General features: G+C 44.4%; 1 protein-coding gene across 14 annotated transcripts in view; it reads right to left on the reverse strand.

The window, feature by feature from the left end:
• Window positions 1–17,579, reverse strand: part of C2CD5 (C2 calcium dependent domain containing 5) — a 117,403-nt gene extending 99,824 nt beyond the window's left edge. For 13 of the 14 annotated variants that reach the window (XM_089689154.1, XM_089689152.1, XM_089689150.1 and 10 more), the window contains exons 1-3: window positions 17,470–17,579; window positions 12,203–12,309; window positions 82–168 (exon numbers count right to left, since the gene is read on the reverse strand). In XM_089689154.1, coding sequence (XP_089545280.1) covers window positions 82–168; window positions 12,203–12,292 — 177 coding nt within the window. In that variant the 5' untranslated portion in view covers window positions 12,293–12,309; window positions 17,470–17,579. Of the gene's footprint in view, window positions 1–81; window positions 169–12,202; window positions 12,310–17,148; window positions 17,311–17,469 lie in introns of those variants that run through there. The other variant, XM_089689142.1, reaches the window with a different exon arrangement.
• Window positions 17,580–27,184: the final 9,605 nt, after the last annotated feature.

Below are 27,184 nucleotides of genomic sequence, written 5' to 3' on the forward strand. Positions count from 1 at the left end.
AAGAAGAAAAAGCACATAAGGTGTTAATGCTTCCCTTTTTCCCAGTGAAAAAAAATGCTGACCTATGAAAGCAAAACTCACCTCAAATTTAAACCATTCTGAGTTCCACTGTGGATTGAGGGATTTGGGGTACACGTCTGTCTTAAATGTGGTGTTGGCAAACTTTACCTGTAAAAATTCAACATGATAAAACAAGCAATAAGTGCGGTGCAGACAAATACTAATTGAAAGTAAAGAGATCTATCCTTCTGTGGAGCCAATAAACCATATACAATCAGGTCCATAAATATTGGGACATCAACACAATTCTAACATTTTTGGCTCTATACACCACCACAATAGATTTGAAATGAAACGAACAAGATGTGCTTTAATTGCAGACTGTCAGCTTTAATTTGAGGGTATTTACATCCAAATCAGGTGAACGGTGTAGGAATTACAACAGTTTGCATATGTGCCTCCCACTTGTTAAGGGACCAAAAGTAATGGGACAATTGGCTTCTCAGCTGTTCCATGGCCAGGTGTGTGTTATTCCCTCATTATCCCAATTACAATGAGCAGATAAAAGGTTCAGAGTTCATTTCAAGTGTGCTATTTGCATTTGGAATCTGTTGCTGTCAACTCTCAAGATGAGATCCAAAGAGCTGTCACTATCAGTGAAGCAAGCCATCATTAGGCTGAAAAAACAAAACCAACACATCAGAGAGATAGTAAAAACATTAGGCGTGGCCAAAACAACTGTTTGGAACATTCTTAAAAAGAAGGAACGCACCGGTGAGCTCAGCAACACCAAAAGACCCGGAAGACCACGGAAAACAACTGTGGTGGATGACCGAAGAATTCTTTCCCTGGTGAAGAAAACACCCTTCACAACAGTTGGCCAGATCAAGAACACTCTCCAGGAGGTAGGTGTATGTGTGTCAAAGTCAACAATCAAGAGAAGACTTCACCAGAGTGAATACAGAGGGTTCACCACAAGATGTAAACCATTGGTGAGCCTCAAAAACAACAAGGCCAGATTAGAGTTTGCCAAACGACATCTAAAAAAGCCTTCACAGTTCTGGAACAACATCCTATGGACAGATGAGACCGAGATCAACTTGTACCAGAGTGATGGGAAGAGAAGAGTATGGAGAAGGAAAGGAACTGCTCATGATCCTAAGCATACCACCTCATCAGTGAAGCATGGTGGTGGTAGTGTCATGGCGTGGGCATGTATGGCTGCCAATGGAACTGGTTCTCTTGTATTTATTGATGATGTGACTGCTGACAAAAGCAGCAGGATGAATTCTGAAATGTTTCGGGCAATATTATCTGCTCATATTCAGCCAAATGCTTCACAACTCATTGGACGCCGCTTCACAGTGCAGATGGACAATGACCCAAAGCATACTGCAAAAGCAACCAAAGAGTTTTTTAAGGGAAAGAAGTGGAATGTTCTGCAATGGCCAAGTCAATCACCTGACCTGAATCCCATTGAGCATGCATTTCACTTGCTGAAGACAAAACTGAAGGAAAAATGCCCCAAGAACAAACAGGAACTGAAGACAGTTGCAGTAGAGGCCTGGCAGAGCATCACCAGGGATGAAACCCAGCGTCTGGTGATGTCTATGCATTCCAGACTTCAGGCTGTAATTGACTGCAAAGGAGTTGCAACCAAGTATTAAGAAGTGAAAGTTTGATTTATCATTATAATTCTGTCCCATTACTTTTGGTCCCTTTACAAGTGGGAGGCACATATGCAAACTGTTGTAATTCCTACACCGTTCACCTGATTTGGATGTAAATACCCTCAAATTAAAGCTGACAGTCTGCAGTTAAAGCACATCTTGTTCGTTTCATTTCCAATCCATTGTGGTAGTGTATAGAGCCAAAAATGTTAGAATTGTGTCGATGTCCCAATATTTATGGACCTGACTGTATACTCCCTTAATTATATCGCTTATCCAGAATTAGAAGGATAAGGGACAATCCACTGGAATACCAGTTCTTCCAACAGGCAGATCATTTTACTGAAGCCAAGAGATACAGCCTATCATCTTTAGGTACTGGAGAGTCAAACCATCTAGCGGTTCACGCAGATGTATTCGGGCTTCTCCCCTTATGTTTCATTGCTTTTTGCTGCATGTTTGTACATGTAAAACACTGGCCAGTGGTTGTCATAAGAATAGTGGGAAACCCTAATATTTAAGCAAGAACTCATATGACATGAGAGTAAATGACCTTGGATTTAAATAATATATATAACATATACCCGCTGGGCTGAACTTTTCTAAGGATACATAATCAAAGCCTCCATACAATGCCCCTAATGGTCCCAGGGAAAACGTATATAGTGGGGTACACCTGGCTGCACGTTCAAGTAACTTAAAATGGTTCTAAAGGCTAAAGGTTTTTTACCTTCGTGCATTCCATGCATAAAGGCAAAAAAAAAAACCTTCTGTGTGCTGCTCCCCCCACAGCCCCCCCCTATACTCACCTGAGCCCCCTGTTGATCCAGCGATCTGTATGAGAGCCTTGAGTCTCCCTCCCCTCATTGGCTGAGACGTTGCAGCAGGAGCCATTGGTTCCACTGCTGTCAATCACAGCCAGTGAGGAGAAAGGGGGGGGGATGTAGGGCCAAGCCATCGCTCCATGAGTCTTAAATGCATAGGGCTCAGGAGTGAGCACACACCAAAGCTCCTTTAGCAAGCGGCTTGCTATTGGGGTCAAGGAGGAAGAGCCAGGAGCACTCTAAAGGGCCTGCTCTATGCAAAACCACTGCACAGAGCAGGTAAGTATAAAATTGTTGTTGTTTTTTAACCACTTGAGCCCCAGAGGATTTACCCCCCCTTAATGACCAGGCCTTTTTTTGCTGTTTGGCGCTGCACTAATTCAAATGATAATTGCGCGGTCATGCAATGCTATACCCAAACAAAATTTACGTCCTTTTTTTCACACAAATAGAGCTTTCTTTTGGTGGTATTTGATCACCTGTGCGCTTTTTATTTTTTGCGCTATAAACAAAAAAAACACAAAAATTTTGAAAAAAAACAATATTTTCTACTTTCAGCTATAAAAAATATATCGTAAACTCAAAGTTAGTCATAAATTTAAGCCAAAATGTATTCTGCTACATGTTTTTGGTAAAAAAAATCCCAATAAGTGTATATTGATTGCTTTGTGTGAAAGTTATAGCGTCTACAAACTATCGTATAGATGCTGTAATTTATGCCTTTTTTTGCTATACAGCGCTGCACTAATTCAAATGATAATTGCGCGGTCATGCAATGCTGCACCCAAACGAAAATTACGTCCTTTTTTTCACACAAATAGAGCTTTCTTTTGGTGGTATTTGATCACCTGTGCGCTTTTTATTTTTTGCGCTATAAACAAAAAAAACACAAAAATTTTGAAAAAAAACAATATTTTCTACTTTCAGCTATAAAAAATATATCGTAAACTCAAAGTTAGTCATAAATTTAAGCCAAAATGTATTCTGCTACATGTTTTTGGTAAAAAAAATCCCATGCATTAGCGGGCAAACTGGCGCTATCTAGGAGGGGCGCTAACACTATCGGAAGTCACCAGTGACACTAATACAGTGATCAGTAAAAATCTGTTCACTGTAATCAATGACACTGGTGACAGGGCAGTGAAGGGGTTAACTGGAGGGGGGGGGTGATCAAGGGGTTAAACGGGATTACTGGTGTACTGGCGGGCAATCTGGCGCTATCTGGGAGGGGCGCTAACTCTATCGGAAGTCGCCAGCGACACTGATACAGTGATCAGTAAAAATTGGTTCACTGATCAGTGACACTGGTGACAGGGCAGTGCAGGGGTTAACTGGGGGGGGGGGGGGGCGATCAAGGGGTTAAACGGGATTACTGGTGTACTGGCGGGCAAACTGGCGCTATCTGGGAGGGGCGCTAACTCTATCGGAAGTCGCCAGCGACACTGATACAGTGATCAGTAAAAATTGGTTCACTGATCAGTGACACTGGGTGACAGGGCAGTGAAGGGTTTAACTGGGGGGGGGGGGGGGGGCGATCAAGGGATTAAACGGGATTACTGGTGTACTGGCGGGCAATCTGGCGCTATCTGGGAGGGGCGCTAACTCTATCGGAAGTCGCCAGCGACACTGATACAGTGATCTGTAAAAATTGGTTCACTGATCAGTGACACTGGGTGACAGGGCAGTGAAGGGGTTAACTGGAGGGGGGGGCGATCAAGGGGTTAAACGGGATTACTGGTGTACTGGCGGGCAAACTGGCGCTATCTGGGAGGGGCGCTAACTCTATCGGAAGTCGCCAGCGACACTGATACAGTGATCAGTAAAAATTGGTTCACTGATCAGTGACACTGGGTGACAGGGCAGTGAAGGGGTTAACTGGAGGGGGGGGGCGATCAAGGGGTTAAACGGGATTACTGGTGTACTGGCGGGCAATCTGGCGCTATCTGGGAGGGGCGCTAACTCTATCGGAAGTCGCCAGCGACACTGATCAGTAAAAATCGCTTCACTGATCAGTAACACTGGTGACAGGGCAGTGAAGGGTTAACTGGAGGGGGGGGGGGCGATCAGGGGGTTAAATGTGTCCTAGAGTGTTCTAACTGTAGTGTAGTGCTTGTGTACTCACTTTTTGGATGTCTTCTTCTCTGTCTGGAACGGAATGTGTCCAGGCAGAGAAGAATGACATCATATCCTGCCCTGTGTATGTCAACACAGGACAGGATAGGACAGGGACCGATCATGTGATTTCAGCCAGAAATCACTGGCTGAAATCTAATGATTGATCCCTCCTGGATCAAATAGTGTCACCCGCGGGTCGGCGGGAGCGCGCGCGCGCGCCCCCTGCCGGCGAAAGTGTCGCGAGCGCGGAACCCGTTTTTAAACGTGGTTTTGCGCTCCACTGCCGCCCTGCACACGTATATACACAGTGCCAGGGCGGCAAGCGGTTAAACAAACAAGAGAGAGAATCTTTAGTATGACTTTAAAGGCTATTTCACACTACCTGCACAGTAAAACACTGCATTTTACCTTGTAATAAGTGTTCGTTTAAATTTAGTGAAATGTCACAGTGTGACACTGCATTCATTTCTATGCGCTGCGGCTGAGTTGCAGTGCATAGAAATGCAGATAGAAAGAGTTGCGGAACAGACAATTGCAGACATGTTTTAAGTGTGAACACAGAACATAGAAAACTATTTTTTTCTGTATACCGTTACGGAGATCTGTGTTTTTCTAGTGCAGAAAATTGCTGGTCTCTCTTCATAAGTGTGAACGATGGTAATACTATACTAATACTATGGTAATTGTAGCAACATAGATTATACAGTTATAAGATGATGTTTAATTGAGATTTAGTGCTCATCTTACTGCAAATATAGCAACGAAAATAACTCATCCTTCTCATCTCATCCTGCAAAGCAAGGAAATAAAACATTATTTCTCTACTCTACCAATTATTTCTCTGCAATTTGGTCTGAGATTTCTTTTCTCTGAATATGGAGGTTTGTAGTTAAAATTTGTAGATAGATGGGGCCTTTTTTTTTTACTACACCAAACAGAATATTGAATGCAAACTTGATGTATAAATGTGCAACTTTTGTTTTATCCATGATTTTTATGATATAATCTTTTATAGCAGAATTTTAACTATTCTCATGCTTTTGTATACATTAGAGGCTACCTGTACAGTCCCCAAACAGGGCAATCGATTCATTTTGCTTCTTCATGTCAGAGCTGCCCGACATGTATTTTCAAAAGAGAAAATCTACAAAGTTGCAGAAGAATTTATGGTTTTATGTTTCGATACAGTCAAGTCGGCACATGCCTAATATTTGTCATAAGAATAGACATGTAACGTTCAAAACAGAGATTTTTAAGACTCAATCAAATGAAGGAAGAGTCTTGACACAAATAATCTACAGATTATATATTTATTTATTAGGGATGCACCAATACCATTTTTTTTCTTTTTAACACGAGTACGAGTACCGATACTTTTTTTTAACCATTTGCCTACCGGGCACTTATACCCCCTTCCTGCCCAGGCCAATTTTCAGCGCTGTCGCACTTTGAATGACAATTGCGCGGTCATGCAATACTGTACCCATATGAAATTTTTATCATTTTTTTCACACAAATAGAGCTTTCTTTTGGTGGTATTTACTCACCGCTGGGCGTTTTATTTTTTGCGCTAAGGAAAGTGCAGTCGATAGCCGGCAACTGCATTTACCAATGATCTGCTGTGTCATTGGACACAGCTGATCACATGGTAAAAGGCCACTGTGATTGGCTTTTTACCACATCACGTGATCAGCTGTGTCCATAGGACACGGAGATCGCCGGGGGCACGGGAGGGTGCATTCCGGAAGGATGTCATATGACGCACTCCCCAACTGGACAAACGAGCTGTAGTCATCATTCGGCTATAGCGCGGTTGCAAAGTGGTTAAGTACTCGCCGATACCAACTACCGATACCTATTGCCTTAGAAAGATAAGTGGAATAGGAGCTGTGGGTAAGAGGTTAGGAAATCAGGCAACGGATGGGAGGGGGGTGGGGGTTAGGATGGTCGGGATGAGTGGTTGAGGGATGGGATAGGTAGACAGGGCTGGAAGCTAATGTGACTGCTGTGGGGGTGTGAAGATTGGAAAGTTGCTAGGCGGCAGAAAGTGACCTTTAAGCTGTAGAGTGGGGTAGCAAAGGAAGGAGAACTGTGACTAAACTAGGATAGATGGTAGTGATAGCTGATGGGAGAGTGGGGAATGTTTGACAGCTGTGGATTGGAGGTTGTAATATGTGCAGGGGAAAGGGGGGGGGGGGGGGGGGAGTAAACTAAATGGACAAGGAGAAGTGACAGTAAGTTGAGAGCAGGGCAGCCATCAGAAATTTTGGGGCCCCTTACACCACCCTAGTGTCACCCCATATACTGAGAGCAGCCAGTGTGGCCCCCAGACAATGCATAGAAGAGCAGCACAGTGTTGGGCCACAAAACATAGTACAGTAGAGCAGCAGAATGTGGCCCCTGGATGCTCAGAATACAATGTAGGAAAGTAGCAGGGGACCAAAACACAGAATTATAAGTGCAGCACAGTGAGATCCCTGGTTCAGCATACTATCAAGGAGGGAGGCAGCAGAATGTAGCTCCCCTGCACAATATAGAAAAGCAGAACAGTGTGGCCCCCTGGAGGGCCTATAAGCTGTCAAAAGCATAACATAACACATGCAGCCTGTCCCTGTGTGGCCTCCAGGTCCCCTCCTCACACATTCCAGTACAGTCCCATGTCAGTCTCACCTGGATGAATTATTTTGTGAGAGCGGACTTCTCGACCCCGCCTCCTCCCAACATCACCAGCCGGTACTTCTCCGGCTTGGGCCCCTCCCTCTGGTCAGACACCACACAGTCTACACCGAAGCCTCACCAACTGAGCAGGGCCGTTCTGGAGGTGGGGCCTACAGCGGGGACACCCACATAGTGGGAGGGGAGGAGGATGCGGGTAGTTATCGCGCTGTCCGGATTTACAGTGGTGGATGACAAGTGGGAATGGCAGCCCAGTCCTTAACCTATAATTGCCTACATTCTTTTGTTTACATTTCAGCTATCAGCAGGGAACCCAGTTGACAGGGAACCCAGTTGACAGCTGAAAGAACTGAACCTGAAGGTATTGTTTTTTTAGTATCAGTGCATTTGCAAGAGTACCGATACTCTGGGCGTCTCTGAAGACAGATGTTATTGATGGAGGTATCAGATTATACTGAGGGATCCTGGTAGGTTTAGGTGCTGTCAATGTGATGAGAAAATAGAGACACACAATAAGCAATGATTATCTTCATATAATTCATGTATGTCATTCTGAAAGCTGCAGAGCTAGAATTCCCAGCACAAAGTCCTTTTAATTCCACAACAATAATAAACTGTAAACATCTTATCAAAGCCAGGAAAGTCCATAGTTCTACTGGCCTCCTGTATGTGGGGTGGTTCTCTTGACAACATCCTAGACTGCTGTGTCAACAGACCTATGAATATAGCACTGTGCAGCACTTTATTTTAGGTCCTCAGTCAATGACTATTGCAATAAAGCAAGACTCTGGAGCATTAATTACATGGAAGGCATTGTTTCAATGAGGTGCCAGAAGTCATGCCTCTTCCTGCAAGACCCTGCACTTATATTCCTAAAGTGTGCTGCAGCTTCATAAATGTGGAGAAGGGTCCTCTCTGCTCATAGAACCACACAAACACATGCCAGAGGAGATATATGTCAAGCCAGCAAACGCAGCAAAAAGAAATTTATCAGAGATAAGTAGAGCTTGGAATGGTAAACAGGAATGAAATATGGACTATTTGCCTCAAAAAAGGCAGCCAAAGGGTAAATGACAATTAAGTAATACTGTATGTGGTCTCCCTACAGCTAATCATTTTCCGATTACTGACTTACTATGCCCTGGTCTGAGCTGTGGAGATGGTTATGTTAGTAGAGGCAGGGCTTTGCTTCATCATGTCAGAGCCTCCAGCAAGAAGAACATAGGGCAGCACAGTAGTGACATCACCAAATCTCCTGAGATTAGCAGCCAGAGGCAGTGGTGCATTAGTTGTCACATATACAGCTTTGAGGCTACAGAGAGGAGTGCCTACATACCCTCAGCAGGAAGTGCATGGCTACTTTTCATAAAGAATTCCAAACAAAAGCCAGAATTTCTAGGGTCCTGTTAAGGCCCAATTAACATTTACTTATGACACAATAACATAGCCTTTTTGAGTTTAGCTCTTCTAGTCTTCTCAGTGTCAGGTCTCCCTGCGATTGTTCCTAAAGTGCATGCAGAAAAAAAACCCCAAAAACATACGCACTGTATCTTTTTCATACATGTACAATTACCTGTGCGATTTCCCTTGAAAGACCCTGCAAGTATAGAACAATACCTGTTGATCTGTCAAATACACGCAGTTCCTAATTTCCTATTGTAGGCTTACAACACACAGCAATTTTGTGGACTTGGTGGTCTCAGCAACTTGGTTTCAATCTATCCCAGTCTTCATCTTCAAAGGGATACAGAGGAGAAGGATTAGAAACCCTGTCAGTTTGTATTGCTAATAAAGAGGTAATATAGTTTAAACCATAGAAATATGCCACCTCACTAAGTCAGTGCACTCCCTGCAGCAGATGTATAAATACAAAAGAAAAAAGGTGACTAATACCGGTCAAACGAAAGCTGCTTTCATTGGATACGCATGGTGTATCAAAAACAACCAAGTTAAATTAAGTAAAAACAAAATATCTTTCTACAAGTCAAATACTGAATAAAAAAGGAGAAAAAAAAAAATCACACACATATATAAATACCCTTCTTCCACCAATAAAAAATACAACATTGTCTTTATTGGGGGAGAAGGGCATTTATATATGTGTGTGATTTTATATACTATTTTCATTCAATATCTGACATTTAGAAATATATTTTGTATTTACTTAAAGTATAATTAAAAGGAAAAACTTTTTTTCTTTAGTTGTGGATTGTGTGGAGAGGTATTAAAATACCTATCAGGTTTTCACTGCTTTCCGTCCCCATTAGGGAGATTCGCCCTCTCTATTTGTCCTGTTTATCATTATCACTGAAAGTGAGATGAAAAGGAAATTCCACATTATGGGTTGTCCCCAGAAAGGTAATAAAGGGGACATGTTCCAATGGGGACACAGATGGCAAAAAAAAACAAACAAAAAACTGATAGGGGTTATAACTCTCCATTACTCTACCCATTATGAAAAAGAAAGTTTGCCTTTAGTTACACTGTCAAGCAGCCTTTTTTCACCTTTTCAACACAGAAATACTAGAAATTATATTCCAGTCTCAGGAACCTCCTACTAAAAATGACTATACAACTCATGATACATTAGTGTGATAGTGAGAAGAATGCTCCTTACACTTATCTAAAAAGATCAATGGTGTCGGTGGGAATAGATCTTGAAAAACAATTGTGAAAAAGTAAAGTATCCCCACTACATATAAGACATATGTGTTCTAACAAGGGATTAGACCATTGTGATATCTATTATGTTTGGAGTGATTGGGAAGTTTGTTTTTGCAGAAAATGATGTAAATGCTTGTATATACACAAAAAAGTCTCTATAAATAAGGTAACATGACAGGAAAAAATAAGTATATTTTACTACATGTAATGGGGTGCATTTACTAAAGGCATAAGTGCAAATTCAGATGTTCCAGAGCTTAGTAAATGAGGGGGAGCTCTTCTGACTTCCATCATCCAATCATGCGCAAACAAAAATACTGTTTATATTTCCTTGCATGTGATTGGGTATTCTTTGCAAAGAAAAGCTTTGCCTCATGCACTAAGCTCTGGAGCAACTTGAACATTGCAGTCTATTTGCCTTAAAGTAGAACTATAGGCAAAACGTTTTTCAATTTTGGATAGCGTAAGGGAGGGTTATAACCCCTGTAAGTTTTATTTTATTTATTTTTTTGCCATCTGTGTCCCCATTTGAAGATATACCCTCAATAACGTTTCTAGGGATAACCCAAAATGTGTGATTTTATTTTACCTTCACTTTCAGTGATAATCGGTAAACATGACAAATAGAGAGGGTGACTCTAATTGGGGCACAGACAACAATAAAATCCTGGCAGGTGTTCTAATCCACCTCCACTCTATACAAAACTAAAAAATGTTAACTTTAGTAATTCAACCCCAATGATTTACATATTTCACAGGAGACTCCGCCCACCATGTGACGTCCAGCGGAATGACACCGCGGTTGATTTGAATCAGTGCACTGCCTTTATGAACCTTATCTATGTAAGTTTTGCAATGTTTTATTGAATAAATCTTTCAGTTTTAACTGGTTGCACTATGAAGTCTCTTCTGTTCTAATCCTTCCCTACATTGTGTGGAGAGTGGTTTGATTTGAGGAATTTGTCTGGGTGAGCCCGCAGCTGTCCATCCATCTCCCTCGATACTGTTAGCACGGGTGTCAGTGTGGAATCTGGACACCATCTGCTTGTTTGATCTCTTGATTGGGGATAAAATTGGTTCAGTAAGAGGCTGATTTGTTTGGTGTGGTGAGCACTTGTGGACACCATAGCACTTTGTTGGAGATTATATTCAGCACGCAGCACTTTCACATTGGATTTGGGACATATTGAGTATTTATATCATGGAGATTTATTTATAGCACCTTATATGTATTTTTTACACATTAGCATATGTGAATTTATGGTTCATTTTTAGTCTATTTTGTCAGGTTCAATTAGTCTACAGCGCAGTCATTTTTTATGGAGCGTATACACCTGGTAACCTCTTCCCAAAAGGATTGAATGACAGGACAATTCCAGAAAACATGTAGAAATGTTGTCAGGTCCTCTGGACAACACCAGCATTTTAAATTGAATTAAAAGGTCTAGGGGAGAGACCATTTGCTGTATACGGTACTCCCATACATCCTCCCAGACTTCAGAGTCCATCCCCAGTACCTCCCCATGCCAGCAAGACAGCAATTTATCAAGACCTTCATGAACAGAGGGTTGAAGGGCTTTATATATAGTGGAAAGTAATTTAGCCAGAGGTACCTCATGCAGTAAGGACTCTATCCCTAGTACTTCAAAGTAAATCGATTGGCGCAGTTAGAGGTACTGGAACAAGTAAGAGTTAGGGAGGACATATTGCATCTTTAAGGAATCAAAGGTTTTAAGAGCACCACCTTCACAAACCTGATTAAGGTAGTTAATTCCCTTTGAGGCCCTGATATTAGGCCCTGTGAAGAGAAACTATTTAGTGAAAGAGGGGTTTAACCATAAAGGCGTCTGTCAATTAACTTAAATGCCTTTTCATGCGGTATTAAACGAATGCTTTACAGTAAATACAGCAAAACGGTATAGTGACTTGACAGTTTCAGGATCGCATGCGATATTTAGGGAAAGTGTCTCCGGACACCTAAATACCACATGCGAGTTCCTTTTGTGAATGAAGCCCATTATAACAGAACACTTTCAATAGTATACTTGATAGACCAAAAGGAAGCAAAAACAGATAATTTAATTGCAAGAGTTTACACACAATTTAACTCTTAGCTTTTGTATGTTCCAGCTCCTCCCATCAAATAACAGGGATGGTCAAATCCCTTATAGTTGAGTTTATTGAAAGACTCCTGACAAAAGGACATCATGAAAAAAGCCAAAAAAGCATACTCTCTACAGCTCAATTTCTCACCTCCACAAAGGCGTCTGTCAGGTCACTCGCCCTGTCCATCACTGGCAAATGGCGCCCAGCCACAATCTTCACCTTCAGTTTCCCCGGCATTCTTCACACAGGTCCTTCTAGAAGGGATAAAATAAATGTCACTAACAAAATACAAAGTGGAAGCCCAGCCCACGCCTAACGAAGTTTAAATCTGCTCCCACCCCCTTCTAAACCCTATTTCATCTATCCTGTGAAAGGAAGATGTGTATACTTACCTATTCTTAGAGGGATCTGGTCTGGTCACATGATCAACTGTCAGTGGAGGCTTCAGCATAGAGGAGAGAAATCCGACAATGGATGCCCCATCATAAGCCTATATGTGATGTACGTGCCCAGGCACTGCAGCCTTTGTCGGTGATCTGTCCTCTTCACTGAAACTGCCCGCTGGGGAGATCCTGTGACCAGACTGGATTGCTCTCATAACAGATAAGTATGGACATCTTCCTTTTACAGGGTAGATAGAACAGGGTTTAGAAGGAAAGGGGGGTGGGAGCAGGCATACGCTTAGTTAAGAATCAGCTAGACTTCCATTTACAAGGTCTTTGTTGAAAGCATACGTTTGACATCAGTGTAAGACACACCTGAGATTATTCAGAATTCATTGTAAATTGCAGTTGACCTCCATTTGACCTGTGTCATGTGAGTTTTGCATTCCCATAGAATTCCCATAAAACAAGGCCTAAACAGGAAGTCTATGGGGCTTCTCATAGACACAGGTCCTTAAAACTATGTATCAAGACCTAATCCCTGATCCAACTATAAGAAGTTTAATGGTCAAGCTGGGAATAGACTTTTGTAGGGTGCACCAGGGGTCACACTGGGGGATTCCAAAATGAACAATTGTTACCGTATTTTTCGTTCCATAAGCCGCACTTTTTTTCCCCCAAAAAAAGGGGGGAAAATGTCAGTGTGTCTTATGGAGCGAATATGGAACGGTCGGTCTGGTATTTCCGCTGCCACCACCATGTCGGAATACTGGGCCGGCCGCTCGTCTCTTCTCTACAGCAGAAACTTACCTGTTCCTCGGTCCAGCGCTGTACAGTCTTCCGGCGCCAGCACCTCTAGTGCTGTGACAGCCGAGTACCCACTGAGCATGCGCGAGAAGCGCTGCACTTTGTGAATGGTACGGCGTCTTCTGGGACACATGACAGATCCCAGAAGACTCCAGACTGTGTACAGTCTCTTGGTCGTCCCCTGTACTTTCTGCAGTCTCTTGGTCGTCCCCTGTACTTTCTGCAGTCTCTTGGTCATGCCCAGTACTGTCTGCAGTCTCTTGGTCATGCCCAGTACTGTCTGCAGTCTCTTGGTCATGCCCAGTACTGTCTGCAGTCTCTTGGTCATGCCCAGTACTGTCTGCAGTCTCTTGGTCATCCCCTGTACTGTCTGCAGTCTCTTGGTCATCCCCTGTACTGTCTGCAGTCTCTTGGTCATCCCCTGTACTGTCTGCAGTCTCTTGGTCATCCCCTGTACTGTCTGCAGTCTCTTGGTTATCTCCTGTACTGTCCGCAGTATCTTTGTCATCCCCTGTACTGTGTCCGAAGTCTCTGGTCATCCCCTGTACTGTGTCCGCAATCCCTGGTCATCCCCTGTACTGTCCGCAGTCTCTTGGTCATCCCCTGTACTGTCCACAGTCTCTTGGCCATCTCTGTACTGTACCCGCAGTGTCTTGGTCATCCCCCGTACTGTGTCCGCAGTGTCTTGGTCATCCCTGTACTGTGTCCGCAGTGTCTTGGTCATCCCCTGTACTGTGTCCGCAGTGTCTTGGTCATCCCCTGTACTGGATCTGCAGTGTCTTGGTCATCCCCCGTACTGTGTCCGCAGTGTCGTAGTCATTACCTGTACTGTGTCCGCAGTCTCTGGTCATCTCCTGTACTGTGTCCGCAGTCTCTGGTCATCTCCTGTACTGTGTCTGCAGTCTCTGGTCATCTCCTGTACTGTGTCTGCAGTCTCTGGTCATCTCCTGTACTGTGTCTGCAGTCTCTGGTCATCTCCTGTACTGTGTCTGCAATTTCTTATCATCTCCTGTACTGTGTCTGCAGTCTCTGATCATTTCCTGTACTATGTCTGCAGTCCATTGGTTCAGAATATTTTTTTTCTTGTTTTCCTCCTCTAAAAACTAGGTGCGTCTTATGGAGTGATAAATATGGTATTTCTATTAACAATAAGGCAAATTTCCGGAAGCCTGGCTTAGCATGGAGATAGTAACTACAACCCCTGCAAAAACTACCAAAATTCTCCTAGCTGTCTGCCCATTTCATTTCACTAAAAGTGATCCAAAAATATTCACAAGGAGCATGATTGCTCAAAGCACAGAAATACCTGGATAACTGTATTAGTAAAAGTAGTTGTAATCATACAAAGTTATAGGCATTTTCTGAAAACTGACCACGCTAACAAAATCAGCTTCTGTGCTTTGTTTGGCTAATTTAAAGCCAGGAAGATAGGTGACTGGCAGGATCAACCAGGTACTTCAGATGGAAGAAGTACATGAACATGACAGAGACTGTAATTTATAAAATACACCTATGTGAACATACACATAGAAAAAAAATAAATATTTAGGGTAACACAAGCTTTAAGGACTGAAAAAAAAGTGTGGCCACCATTAGAGATTACAGGATCATCTGACTTCAGATTCCCTACATAAACAGGAACTTGATTGTCAGCAGATCATGTGCCTCTGTAGATAGTCCTTTGCATGTTAAAACTGGTATATTTATACAAAAATGTATAGAAACCTTCTTCCCCTTCACTAACACAGAGTGATGTGTATATAGCAAACATGAAATCTACAGGCTACGCCGATGATGTTAGGCCGTTAACCGGAACTTCCACTTGCGCCCCCTTCCTTCCCAACACTTACCTGAGTCCTACATTGATCCAATGCTGTGCCCAGGGGCGGACTGACAACTCATGGGGCCCCTGGGCAATAGGGGATCATGGGGCCCCTGTATCCTTGCCCAAACTCAAAAAAGCCTATGAAAAAGGTACCAGGGGCATCTCATGGGGCCCCCTACTGACCCCGGGCCCTCGGGCAGTGCCCGAGTTTCCAAATGGTCAGTCCGCCCCTGGCTGTGCCCATCTGCAGCTGTGTTGGTCTCTCTCCCTGCTCTCACAAGACAGACATTGGCTCCTGCTACTATCAATCAAATCTAGTTAGGAGGGAGCAGGGGGCGAGGCAGAGCCATGCCGTGGGCATCTATGGACGCTTGCTATGGGGCGCACACACACAGAAGAGGAGGAGTGGAGAGAGCCAGCAGGCAACTGCAGAAGTGAAGGTAAGAGACTGCTCTATACAATATCCTTGCAGAGAGCAGGTAAAAAAGAGCATTTAATATCACTTTAATGATTAGAGAAAAAAAGATTGCCAGAAGAAGAAAGTCTGGTCACATGTCCTAACAATACCACATGACATCTCCTCCTATCTCGGAGCTCTCTCTAAAACATTACAAAGCACATCCTATAGAATGCCACAGTGATCGCTTTTTGTTTTCATTCATTTTGTTTACTTTAATAAAATTAATTCTAAGCATGAAGGTAAAAAAAAAAAACCTTCATTGTGCAGCTGCCATCCCCACTCCAGCCCCCCTAATACTCACCTGAGCCCCCTCTTGATCCAGCAATGTACAAGGGAGCCTTGGCTGCCCTGGGTCTCTCTCCTAATTGGCTGAGACACAGAAGCGGGAGCCTTTGGCTCCCACTTATGTCAGTCTCAGCTAGTGAGCCAATAAGGAGAGAGCAGAATTGGGGCTGAGTTGTTGCTCTATGTGTCTTGTGAACGTATAGAACAGGGCTTGGAAGCAAACATGCATCAGTGCCCCCATAGCAAGCAGCTTGCTATTGGGAGTACTGGTCAAGGGGGAGGGGCCAGGAGTGCCAGCAGAGGACCTGAGAAGAAAGATCAGGGTTGCTCTGTGCAAAACCATTACACAGAGCAGAGAAGTATGACATGGTACTAAAAAAAAAAAAGCTGAAACATTAATATCACTTTTAGTACAACCAGCCTGTTAGAGTTTTTGCATGCAATCACTGCCAGCGGCTATAGCCACTAGCAGTATTCATTGTGTTCTGCTAGCAGAGAAGGCTCCTCGCCAGCAGAACACAACAGCTCAGCAGGAGGAACTCTCCCATCAGCACTGACTGTGTTGAAGGGGAAATCGGATGATTTTATTTCCTGTAACCCTGTGGCTGCAGGAAAGAAAATGGCTTAATGTATGGTCTGCCTTCAAGCGGAGCTCCACCCAAAAGGGGAAGTTCCACTCTAAGGACTGCTCCCCCGCTCCCCATTAAGGATTGGCACCTTTGGGTGGCAGGGGGGGAGCGGGTACCCGAATTTGACAGGTACCTGCTTCCACTTCTGGTCTGATCGCCTAGGCGATCGGAAACAGAAGGTGTCCTCCCTCCCTCTCTGTAGTCTTTTGGGACATGTGACAGGTCCCAGAAGACTACAGGACCATTCATGAAGCGCAGCGCTACTTGTGCATGCGCAATGGGTACCCGGCTGTGAAGCCACAAGTTGTCACAGCCGAGTACCCACACTGAAGATGTCGGCCTCCTAGAATACAGGACAGCTGGTGAAATGGGATGCAGGGGACACACCACGGGACCGAGGGACAGGTAAGTGACTGTTTTATAAAAGTCAGCAGCTACAGTTTTTGCAGCTGCTGACTTTTATTTTTTGACAGGGAGCATGGAACTCCGCTTTACGTCCCCTGAACTGCATTGTCTTTGTGTCATTCAGACGTATTATGATGGTTTCCACACACTGGGACTCTCCTCCATGGATGGAGCACTCTGTCCCTCCATACTCTATTGGATATCACATGGCGGTGCAGTGTGGAGCTCCACTCCCACAATGCACAGCAATATCCGCTCCGCACTATACACAGCAGCCTGTCAGTTACCGCTGAACATACCTCTCACCACCTGCACAGCTGCCACAACGACCACCATTTACTCCCCCTGCACCATGGTTGCCCTCCACTCATCAATTCAGCACCAGTCAGGGTAGTGCAATGAATGAGCTACTAAACATCCTCCCCTGTGCTCCTACATGACAGACCTGCAACAGCCTGCTGGGGGCTGCCATCTTGTGGGAGGAGCTAATGCAGAAGCCAGGTAACCTATCAGATCACTGACCAGCTCATGCCTGTACGGTGGAAGAGACTTCCAGGTGACTACCAGGTCCCTCCCCCACCCTGCACTGGTTCAAATTTCGGGTGTTCCGGATCACTCACCCTCTCAAAAGCTAGAAATTAGGTCTCCTCGTCCCCAGACATCACTCTGACTTCCTCTCTCATCTCCTCTCAGTCCGCACAACACTTCCGCTTCCGGCCGATGTCATGTGACAAGGCAGTAGTGGGCGAGAGAGGGGACAAGAGAGGAGCAATCCGAGAGCTACAGAGGAGGGGGCGGGATAGAATGGAAGGGGAGGGGCTGAGCTGTATTGAGGGTCGCACAGGGGCCAGGGCTACTTCGTGTCTAGAAAGACCTGTTAGCACCAGAGGAGCTTATCCTCACCCCCCCCTTTACAGTCACACACTATTATTACTTGTATCTCTGACATGTGCTGTACACAGAACACTGAATCAGTCACATCAGCTTCTGCACCAGAAGAGCTTACACTCTAATGGCCCCCTCCCCCATAGTCACACACTATTATTACTTTTATAGCTCTGACATATACCTCAGTGCTGTACAGAGAACACTGAGCCAGTCACATCAGCCTCTGCACCAGAAGAGCTTACACTCTAATGTCCCCCAACAGTCACACTATTATTACTTATATCGCTGACATATGCCGCAGTGCTGTACAGAGAACACTGAGCCAGTCACACCAATCTCTGCACCAGAGAAGCTCACACTCTAATGCCCCCCCATAGTCACACCAGTAGCACCAGAGGAGCTTACCCTCACCCTCCACAGTCACACACTATTATTACTTGTATCTCTGACATGTACACAGAACACTGAGCCAGTCACATCAGTCTCTGCACCAGAAGAGCTTACACTCTAATGTCCCCCTCCTCTCCTCCACAGTCCTCCTTTTATTACTTATATCTCTGAAATGTACTGTACAGAGAACACTGAGCCTGTCACATCAATCTCTGCACTAGAAGAGCTTACACTCTAATGCCCCCCCACAGTCACACTCTATTATTACTTATATCGCTGGCATATGCCGCAGTGCTGTACAGAGAACACTGGGTCAGTCACACCAATCTCTGCCCCAGAGAAGCTCACACTCTAATGCCCCCCCCCACCCCATAGTCACACTATTATTATTTTTCTATAAAGGGGTTGGACAAATTATGGAACCGCCAGGTAAAAGAACGAAATCGTTACCTAATACGATGTTGGGCTTCCTTTGGCATCCAAGACGGCCTGAATTTTCCTGATAATTGCTAAATATAAGTCTTGAATGGTGGATAATGGAATTGGATACCAGTCTTTATGCAAAAATTGTTCATACTTGCAGAGATGACGGAGGCGCAAAACAAGCCTTGTTCTCTAAAATTGACCACAGTGCCTCTATGATATTGAGGTCCGGAGATTGTGGCCTCCAGGGAAGGTGCAAGACTTCACCTGCTTGCTCATCAAACCATGATTTGACAACACCAGCATGTGAATCAGAGCATTATCATCTTGGTAAATGAGGTGGTCTTCAGCAAACCATGTCTGCACCATGGAGTGCATATGGTTGGCCAAAATTTGTACACAGTCACTGCCAGTGACTCTTCCTTTCAAGGTGATTATTATTATTATACAGTATTTATATAGCGTCAACGGTTTGCTCAGCGCTGTACATTATAATGGGAGACAGTACAGGAGAGAGTACAGTAACAATACAATACAACACACGAGGGGTTCGAGGGCCCTGCTCCTTGGAGCTTACAATCTAGGAGGGAGGGGAGAGTGGTACAGGAGGAAATAGCTGTGGGGGATGGAGTGGTGGGAGGAGCGGAGGAGATCGGCAATTAGCTGAGGGTGGGGTAGGCTTCTCTGAAGAGATGGGGTTTCAGGGTGCGCCTAAAGGTGGGGAGGGAAGGTGACAGTCTGATGGATTGGGGCAGTGAGTTCCAGAGAATAGGGGAAGCCCTGGAGAAGTCCTGGAGACGGGCATGGGAGGAGGAGACCAGGGAACTGGAGAGTAGGGGGTCTTGTGAGGAGCGGAGAGTGCGTTTTGGGTGGTAGATGGATATCAGGTCAGTGATGTAGTTTGGGGCAGTGTTATGAACAGCTTTGCACGTCAATGTTAATATTTTGAATTTGATCCGTTGGGCAATCGGATGCCAGTGGAGGAATTGGCAGAGGGGGGTGGTGGATACGGATGTGATGAAGCCTGCAGAATACCAAGATATGGCTGCCCAACCCATAATTACACCACCACCATGCATTACCTTTGGCACAAGACAGTTCAGATCGTAAGCGTAGAATGGTGTTCGCCACACGTAAACACATCCGGTGGGAACAGTGTTATTCATGATTCATCGGATCATATTACAGTCTTCTATTGAGCAATAGTCCATGATTCGTGCGTGCTGCACCACTCTCTCCTCATCTGACCATTAATATCAGTCACTAGTGGTTTGGCAATTTCACCTCACCCTTGAATGTTTTGCTTATGGAGTTCCCTCCGCACAGTTTTTGTAGACATGGGCTTTGGAAGACTGAGATTGAGCTCTGCAGTCACTTTTGCAGCAGTTGTTTTCTTATTCCAGGTCAAAATCCTGCGCAATGTCCTTTTGTCTCTTTCAGTCAGTTGACCATGTCAACCGCGCTTATGCTTATCAGACAACATTTTCATGGAAACTGTATATGCCATCATAAACTTCGATACTGTACCACACGACGCGGCAAATAAATTGGCAACTCCAAACACAGAGGCACCAGCACTAGACCGCTAATTACAGAGTGGTCATGACAAGCGTCAGTTGTAAAATATCCTGCACAACTTCTATCCACACTGCCAATGGTATAGATCCATCTCTCCACACCAGCTGGCCAAATATATAGAGGAAGGAATACTATAATAGTGTGAATCCACCAAAACGTATGTTTATTATCCGCTTCTGCGCCACCCTATAGCAGAAATACTGCTACAGGGCGGCATGGGTGCACAAAATCACACACTTTTATATATATATATATATATATATATATATGACTTTGCAGTTTCGGGTAGGGGCCCTACCTGCGCTGCCATTCGCGGCCTCGGCTGTTAATCACCGGGTGCAGGCTAGCGATTACTCTCTGGCACCCGGTGATCGCTGAGTATCTCCGACAGGGGAGAGACTAGTGTATAAACAACACAGATCTCTCCCCTATCAGCTCCTGCATAGCAGAACCATACAAAGCAGTGTGCTTACAGTGAAACACAGCACACTTAGTAAAACATACACAGGACACAGTTAACCCTTTGATCGCCCCAGATGTTAACCCCTTCCTGCCCAGTGTCATTAGTACAATGTCAGTTCTTTTTATTAGCACTGATCACTGTATTGGTGTCATGGGGATGTCAGTTACACCAAGTCAGTTCCCCCCAGTGTCAGAATGCCCGCTGCAGTCCCACTATAAGTTTCTGTTTGCCGCCATTACTAGTAAAAAAAAAATTCCAGTATCTATACCACCATTTGTAAACGCTATAACTTTCATGTAAACCAATTTACACGTATTGGGATTTTTGTTAGCAGAGACATGTAGCAGAATACATTTTGACCTAAATTTATGACGAAATTAGATTTTTTACATTTTTTGTGACAGACAGAGCTTTATTTTGGTGGTATTTAATCAACTCTGGGTTTTTTATTTTTTCTTAAACAAACCAAAACCAAATTTGAAAAAAAAAAACGTTTTTTCTTAGTTTTTGTTATAAAATTTTGTAAATAAGTGATTTTTCTCCTTCACTGCACTAAAGACGCTGCAGTGATGGGCACTGATAGGTGGCACTGATGAGGAGGCACTGGTAGGTATCACTGATGGGCACTGAAAGGCAGCACTGATAGGCGGCACTGACTGGCACTGTTAGGTGGCACTGACAGGCACTGATAGGTGGCACTGACTGGCACTGATAGGTGGCAATGATTGGCAGCACTGATAGGTGGCACTGATTGGCATTGATAGGTGGCACTGACTGGCACTGATGGGTGACACTGAAAGGCAGCTCAGATGGGCACTGATATGCGGCATTGATGTGCACTGGTAGGCACTGATATGTGACATTGATGTGGCACTGATGGGCACTGGCACGTGGCACTGATGAGCACTGACAGCTGGCACTGATGGACACTGACAGGTGGCACTGCTGGGGCTACACTGATCATCAGGGCACACTGATCATCAGTGCTCTGATGATCAGTGTACATGTCCCCTCCGAGGAATGCCGATTACCGGCTCTCCTCTCTTCACGAGCTGTCAGCGTGACAGCTCGAGAGGAGAGAAATGCTGATAACCGGCATTTCCCTGTTTACATGTGATCAGCTGTGATTGGACACAGCTGATCACATGACCGAACCGACATCTTCGGCTCTTTCTGTGGATCGGTGATCCGCTGTGTCCGAGGGAGCCGCGCATGCACGGTTAGAATGGGAGGACGTCATATGAACCACCTTGCGTCCGTCATATTACTATATGGCGGGTGGGAGGTGGTTAAAGGGCTATACGAGGACAAGGTCTGATTACCTTAAATAACAATCTGGACAGGCCAAGTCAGACCACTGCTCTCCGTTTTGTTTGCATGGGATGTGGGTTGTCGATTGCTTACACACAAGTCCAGTATATAACACACAGCTAAACTGGAAATATTTGTCTCAACCTAGAGCATGTGTTAAGCGTGCGTTTAGTCTGATCATCGGCCACGCCATATAATAGAGGGACCCATGGCGGAAACAGCATTTTTAGTTAAGTATTCTTGTTATATTTTCTGTTTCTTTATCTGTATCTGTCATTACTTGTAATAAATGTTATACTGATAAGTATTTGTGCGATCTCTCTTTGCACATATCGAGTACAACCCCAAAACCCTAACAAAACACATGGTACCAGAAGTGGGGTTTGATCCATGTAAACTAGAGATACGAATAATGATGCAGAATTGTGCTAGACTGTGCTGGGTTTAATGTTGTGTTTTTGTATTGTAAGGCATAGTACTTTCAGAAAGCCTAGAAAATGTTTCAGATACTTAGCTGGTTTTATTGAGATGCTAGTAGGTGATCAGGTGCAAGGCCATTCCTGTGTTGGGTGGAATCCCATTGCATTCGCGTTCCTTACCAATCGGTGAAGGAATTGTTTTGGTTTGATAAATTGAGTGAGAGACAGATGTACAAAGGAATGGTTACATTGTCAGGAAGCTTCAATTTGTGACAATAGTAAACGTGTTGGACTCTGGACTGTAGGCAAGTTTCAGACAAATTTAGCTTGTTTAGGTTTGAAAACGATGAGCTGATGCTTGTGAGATGCAGATTGTGAGTAGTGCAGTAATGTAAGAGTTGTGTGCAGGGGCGGACTGACCATTTAGAAACTTGGGCACTGCCCGAGGGCCTAGGGTCAGTAGGGGGCCCCATGAGATGCCCCTGGTACCTTTTTCATAGGCTTTTTTGAGCTTGGGCAAGGACACAGGGACCCCATGATCCCCTATTGCCCAGGGGCCCCATGAGTTGTCAGTCCGCCCCTGTGTCCAGATATGGAAAACTATGACAAGCTTCTATGCTTCTATGCTTCTAAACTCTTGGAAAAGAAAGTCTGATGTTCATGTCTGCTCCTGAGTTTTCGAATTCTTGAAAGGAAAAGTTTGGTGTTCTTTGTTAGTCCAAGATGTAGGGTTTTTTTTTTTTAATGTTTTTTGAATTTTGGATTTTTCAGCCCTAAGATAGCCAAATTAGATTTTCTGTGTAGGTAAAATCAGACAGAGAAAGTAGACATCTACACTCAAGATTGATACACTTTAGATCCCCCATTTTTCATTTTGGGGGTTGTAGAAGAACACAATTATTCCATTGTTTACTATAACTAGATGCTTTCTCTCCACTATTGACATGTTGCCTTTATGTAACGTGTTTTGTTTGTAGCTAGTGAATGTTGAGGACATGGTAATGCATGTTGTTTTGTCTGTGATAAATGTGACAATGTTACCTGTAGTAAGATAGAAAGGTAATGCTAAGTACAACTGATGTGTAAAATACGTTTTGCTATTTCTGTTTGAGGGTTTACGTAAATTTAACATTAGAATGGTTAAAGCGGAGTTCCACTCACTCTGTAAAAAAATAAGTCAGCAGCTACAAAAACTGTAGCTGCTGACTATTAAAAAACAGCCACTCACCTGTCCCACAATTGCACAGTGTCCCTGCCCAGGGGCAGACTGACAACTCATGGGGCCCCCGGGCAATTGGGGATCATGGGGCCCCTGTGTCCTTGCACACACTCAAAACACACCCAAAAAAGCCTATAAAAGGTACCAGTGGCATTTTATGGGGCCCCCTTCTGACCCTGGGTCCTTGGGCAGTGCCCAAGTGCTCAAATAGTCAGTCCGCCCCTGCCCCCGCCACAGCCCGTTTCACCAGCCGTCTTGAATTCCAGGCGCCGGCATCTTCAGTGTGGGCACCCGGCTGTGACAGCTTGCGGCTTCACAGCCAGGTGCCCACTGCGCATGCGCGAGAAGCACTGCGCTTCCTGAATGGCCCCGTCGTCTTCTGGGACCTGTCACATGTCCCACAAGACTACAGGGAGGGGGGGAGGACACCTTCCGCTTCTGATCGCCTAGGCGATCGCAGCAGAAATGGGAGCGGGTACCTGTCAATTTCGGGTACCCGCTCCCCAAAGATGCCAATCCTTAATGGGGAGCGGGGGACCAATATTTAAAGCAGAACTTTTGGATAGAGCTCCACTTCAAGTAATGAAATGAAGGTAAAAGCTCTGTAAAGTTGTATATGAGAAAATTGAGAGCTTCTAAAATCATTTGAAGCAGAGATGGCTGCAGGTTTGGGATGTCTGTGTGTACGTGACCCCTCCCTTGCTCCTCAATGGACAATAGACATATCCGGTCTGAGAAAATCTCTCCCCTCAACCCCCCCCCCCAATAGAAAGTTTGTCTGTGAAGCAAGACATTTTTCCATGAACTGTAAAATGACCAGTATAACATGTGATGTTAAAATGTGGGTGATATGCAAGGAAAAAGGAAATGTTTAATTATGTTGCAAAAATAAAATCCTAGTTGAAATTGTTACCTCTTGCTATGGATTATTTGAAACAAAGAAAAGAAAATGGGTGATTGTGGCCGACACCCTTTAAATTCCTAAAAGCAGCCATGATTATTACAGTCATGGCCGAAATTGTTGGCACCCTTGATATTTCTCCAGGAAATCATGTATTTCTCACGAAACGTATTGCATTAACACATGTTTTGCTATACACATGTTTATTCCCTTTGTGTGTATTGGGACAAAACAAAAAAAGGGAGGAAAGAAAGCAAATTCGACATAATGTCACACAAACCTCCAAAAATGGGCTGGACAAAAGTATTGGCACCCTTTCACAACTGCGGATAAATAAGAATGTTACAAGCATGTGATGCTCCTGTAAACTCACCTGGGGCAAGTAACAGGTGTGGGCAATATAGAAATCACACCTGAAAGCAGATAAAAAGGAGAGACGTTCACTTAACCTTTGCATTGTGTGTCTGTCTGTGCCACACTAAGCATGGACAACAGAAAGAGGAGACGAGAACTGTCTGAGGACCTGAGAACCAAAATTGTGGCAAAATATCAACAATCTCAAGGTTACAAGTCCATCTCCAGAGAACTAGATTTGCCTTTGTCCACAGTGCGCAACATTATCAAGAAGTTTGCAACCCATGGCACTGTAGCTAATCTCCCTGGTCGTGGACGGATGAGGAAAATTGATGAAAGATTGCAACGCAGAATAGTCCGGATGGTGGATAAGCAGCCCCAAACATGTTCCAAAGACATTCAAGCTGTCCTGCAGGCTCAGGGAGCATCAGTGTCAGCGCGAACTATCCGTCGACATTTAAATGAAATGAAACGCTATGGCAGGAGACCCAGGAGGACCCCACTGCTGACACAGAGACATAAAAAAGCAAGACTACAGTTTGCCAAAATGTACTTGAGTAAGCCAAAAGCCTTCTGGGAAAACGTCTTGTGGACAGATGAGACCAAGATAGAGCTTTTCGGTAAAGCACATCATTCTACTGTTTACCGAAAACGGAATGAGGCCTACAAAGAACAAAACACAGTACCTACGGTAAAATATGGTGGAGGTTCAATGATGTTTTGGGGTTGTTTTGCTGCCTCTGGCACTGGGTGCCTTGACTGTGTGCAAGGCATCATGAAATCTGAGGATTACCAAAGGATTTTGGGTCGCACTGTAGGGCCCAGTGTCAGAAAGCTGGGTTTGCGTCCAAGATCCTGGGTAGAGATGAGCGAATCGAAGTATCCGAAGTGGAATTCGAGTCGAATATCGGAAAAATTTCGATTCGTGCCGAATCCGAAAAACAGCCTAATTCGGACGCGCGAATCGAAATTTTTCCGAAAATGGCGGCTGACATGTGCGGCGACGGAGCGGGGATGTCGGGGAAGGCGCGCAGACAAGGCGCGCTGCCCCATAATGCATTCCTCAACGACATGTGATCGCATCAGCCAATCAGCAGCCAGCCAGCCAGCACTGTGTAATGGTCGAGGTATATATAGCGGCCATTTTGGAAATCTTCATTTGCCTGCAGTCATTGAACAGAGGCAGACCGCTCTGTACTAGGGACAGGGACAGAGTTAGGGCCACAGAAATGAGAATTGGGGACAGAGAGAAGTTACTTAGGGACAGAGAACCATTACTCAGGGACACAGACTTGTTAATGAGGGCCACAGAATCGTTATTTAGGGACAAAGAAACGCTAGTTAGGGCCACAGAATTCATACTCAGGGACAGACAGAATTGTTACTCAGTGCCAGAGAATTGTTACTTAGGGCCACAGAAACGTTATTAGGGCCACAGAATTTTTACTCAGGGACAGACAGAATTGTTACTGAGTGCCAGAGAATTGTTACTCAGGGACAGACAGAATTGTTACTGAGTGCCAGAGAATTCTTACTCAGGGCCACAGAATTCATTCTCAGGGACAGACAGAATTGTTACTCAGGGACAGACAGAATTGTTACTGAGTGCCAGAGAATTGTTACTCAGGGACAGACAGAATTGTTACTGAGTGCCAGAGAATTGTTACTCAGGGACAGACAGAATTGTTACTGAGTGCCAGAGAATTGTTACTCAGGGACAGACAGAATTGTTACTGAGTGCCAGAGAATTGTTACTCAGGGACAGACAGAATTGTTACTGAGTGCCAGAGAATTGTTACTCAGGGACAGACAGAATTGTTACTGAGTGCCAGAGAATTGTTACTCAGGGACAGACAGAATTGTTACTGAGTGCCAGAGAATTGTTACTCGCACAGACACAAAATTGTTACTTGCACAGACACAGAATTGTTACTCGCGCAGACACAGAATTGTTACTCAGGGCCACAGAATTCATACTCAGGGACAGACAGAATTGTTACTGAGTGCCAGAGAATTGTTACTCAGTGACAGACAGAATTGTTACTGAGTGCCAGAGAATTGTTACTCAGGGACAGACAGAATTGTTACTGAGTGCCAGAGAATTGTTACTCGCACAGACACAAAATTGTTACTTGCACAGACACAGAATTGTTACTCGCACAGACACAGAATTGTTACTCAGGGCCACAGAATTCATACTCAGGGACAGACAGAATTGTTACTGAGCGCCAGAGAATTGTTACTCAGGGACAGACAGAATTGTTACTGAGTGCCAGAGAATTGTTACTCAGGGACAGACAGAATTGTTACTGAGTGCCAGAGAATTGTTACTCAGGGACAGACAGAATTGTTACTGAGTGCCAGAGAATTGTTACTCAGGGACAGACAG

The sequence above is a fragment of the Staurois parvus genome, unplaced genomic scaffold (genome assembly GCF_062004578.1).
Source record: "Staurois parvus isolate SC_StPar_1 unplaced genomic scaffold, SC_StPar_1.0 ptg000469l, whole genome shotgun sequence".
NCBI classification, from domain to species: Eukaryota; Metazoa; Chordata; class Amphibia; order Anura; family Ranidae; genus Staurois; species Staurois parvus.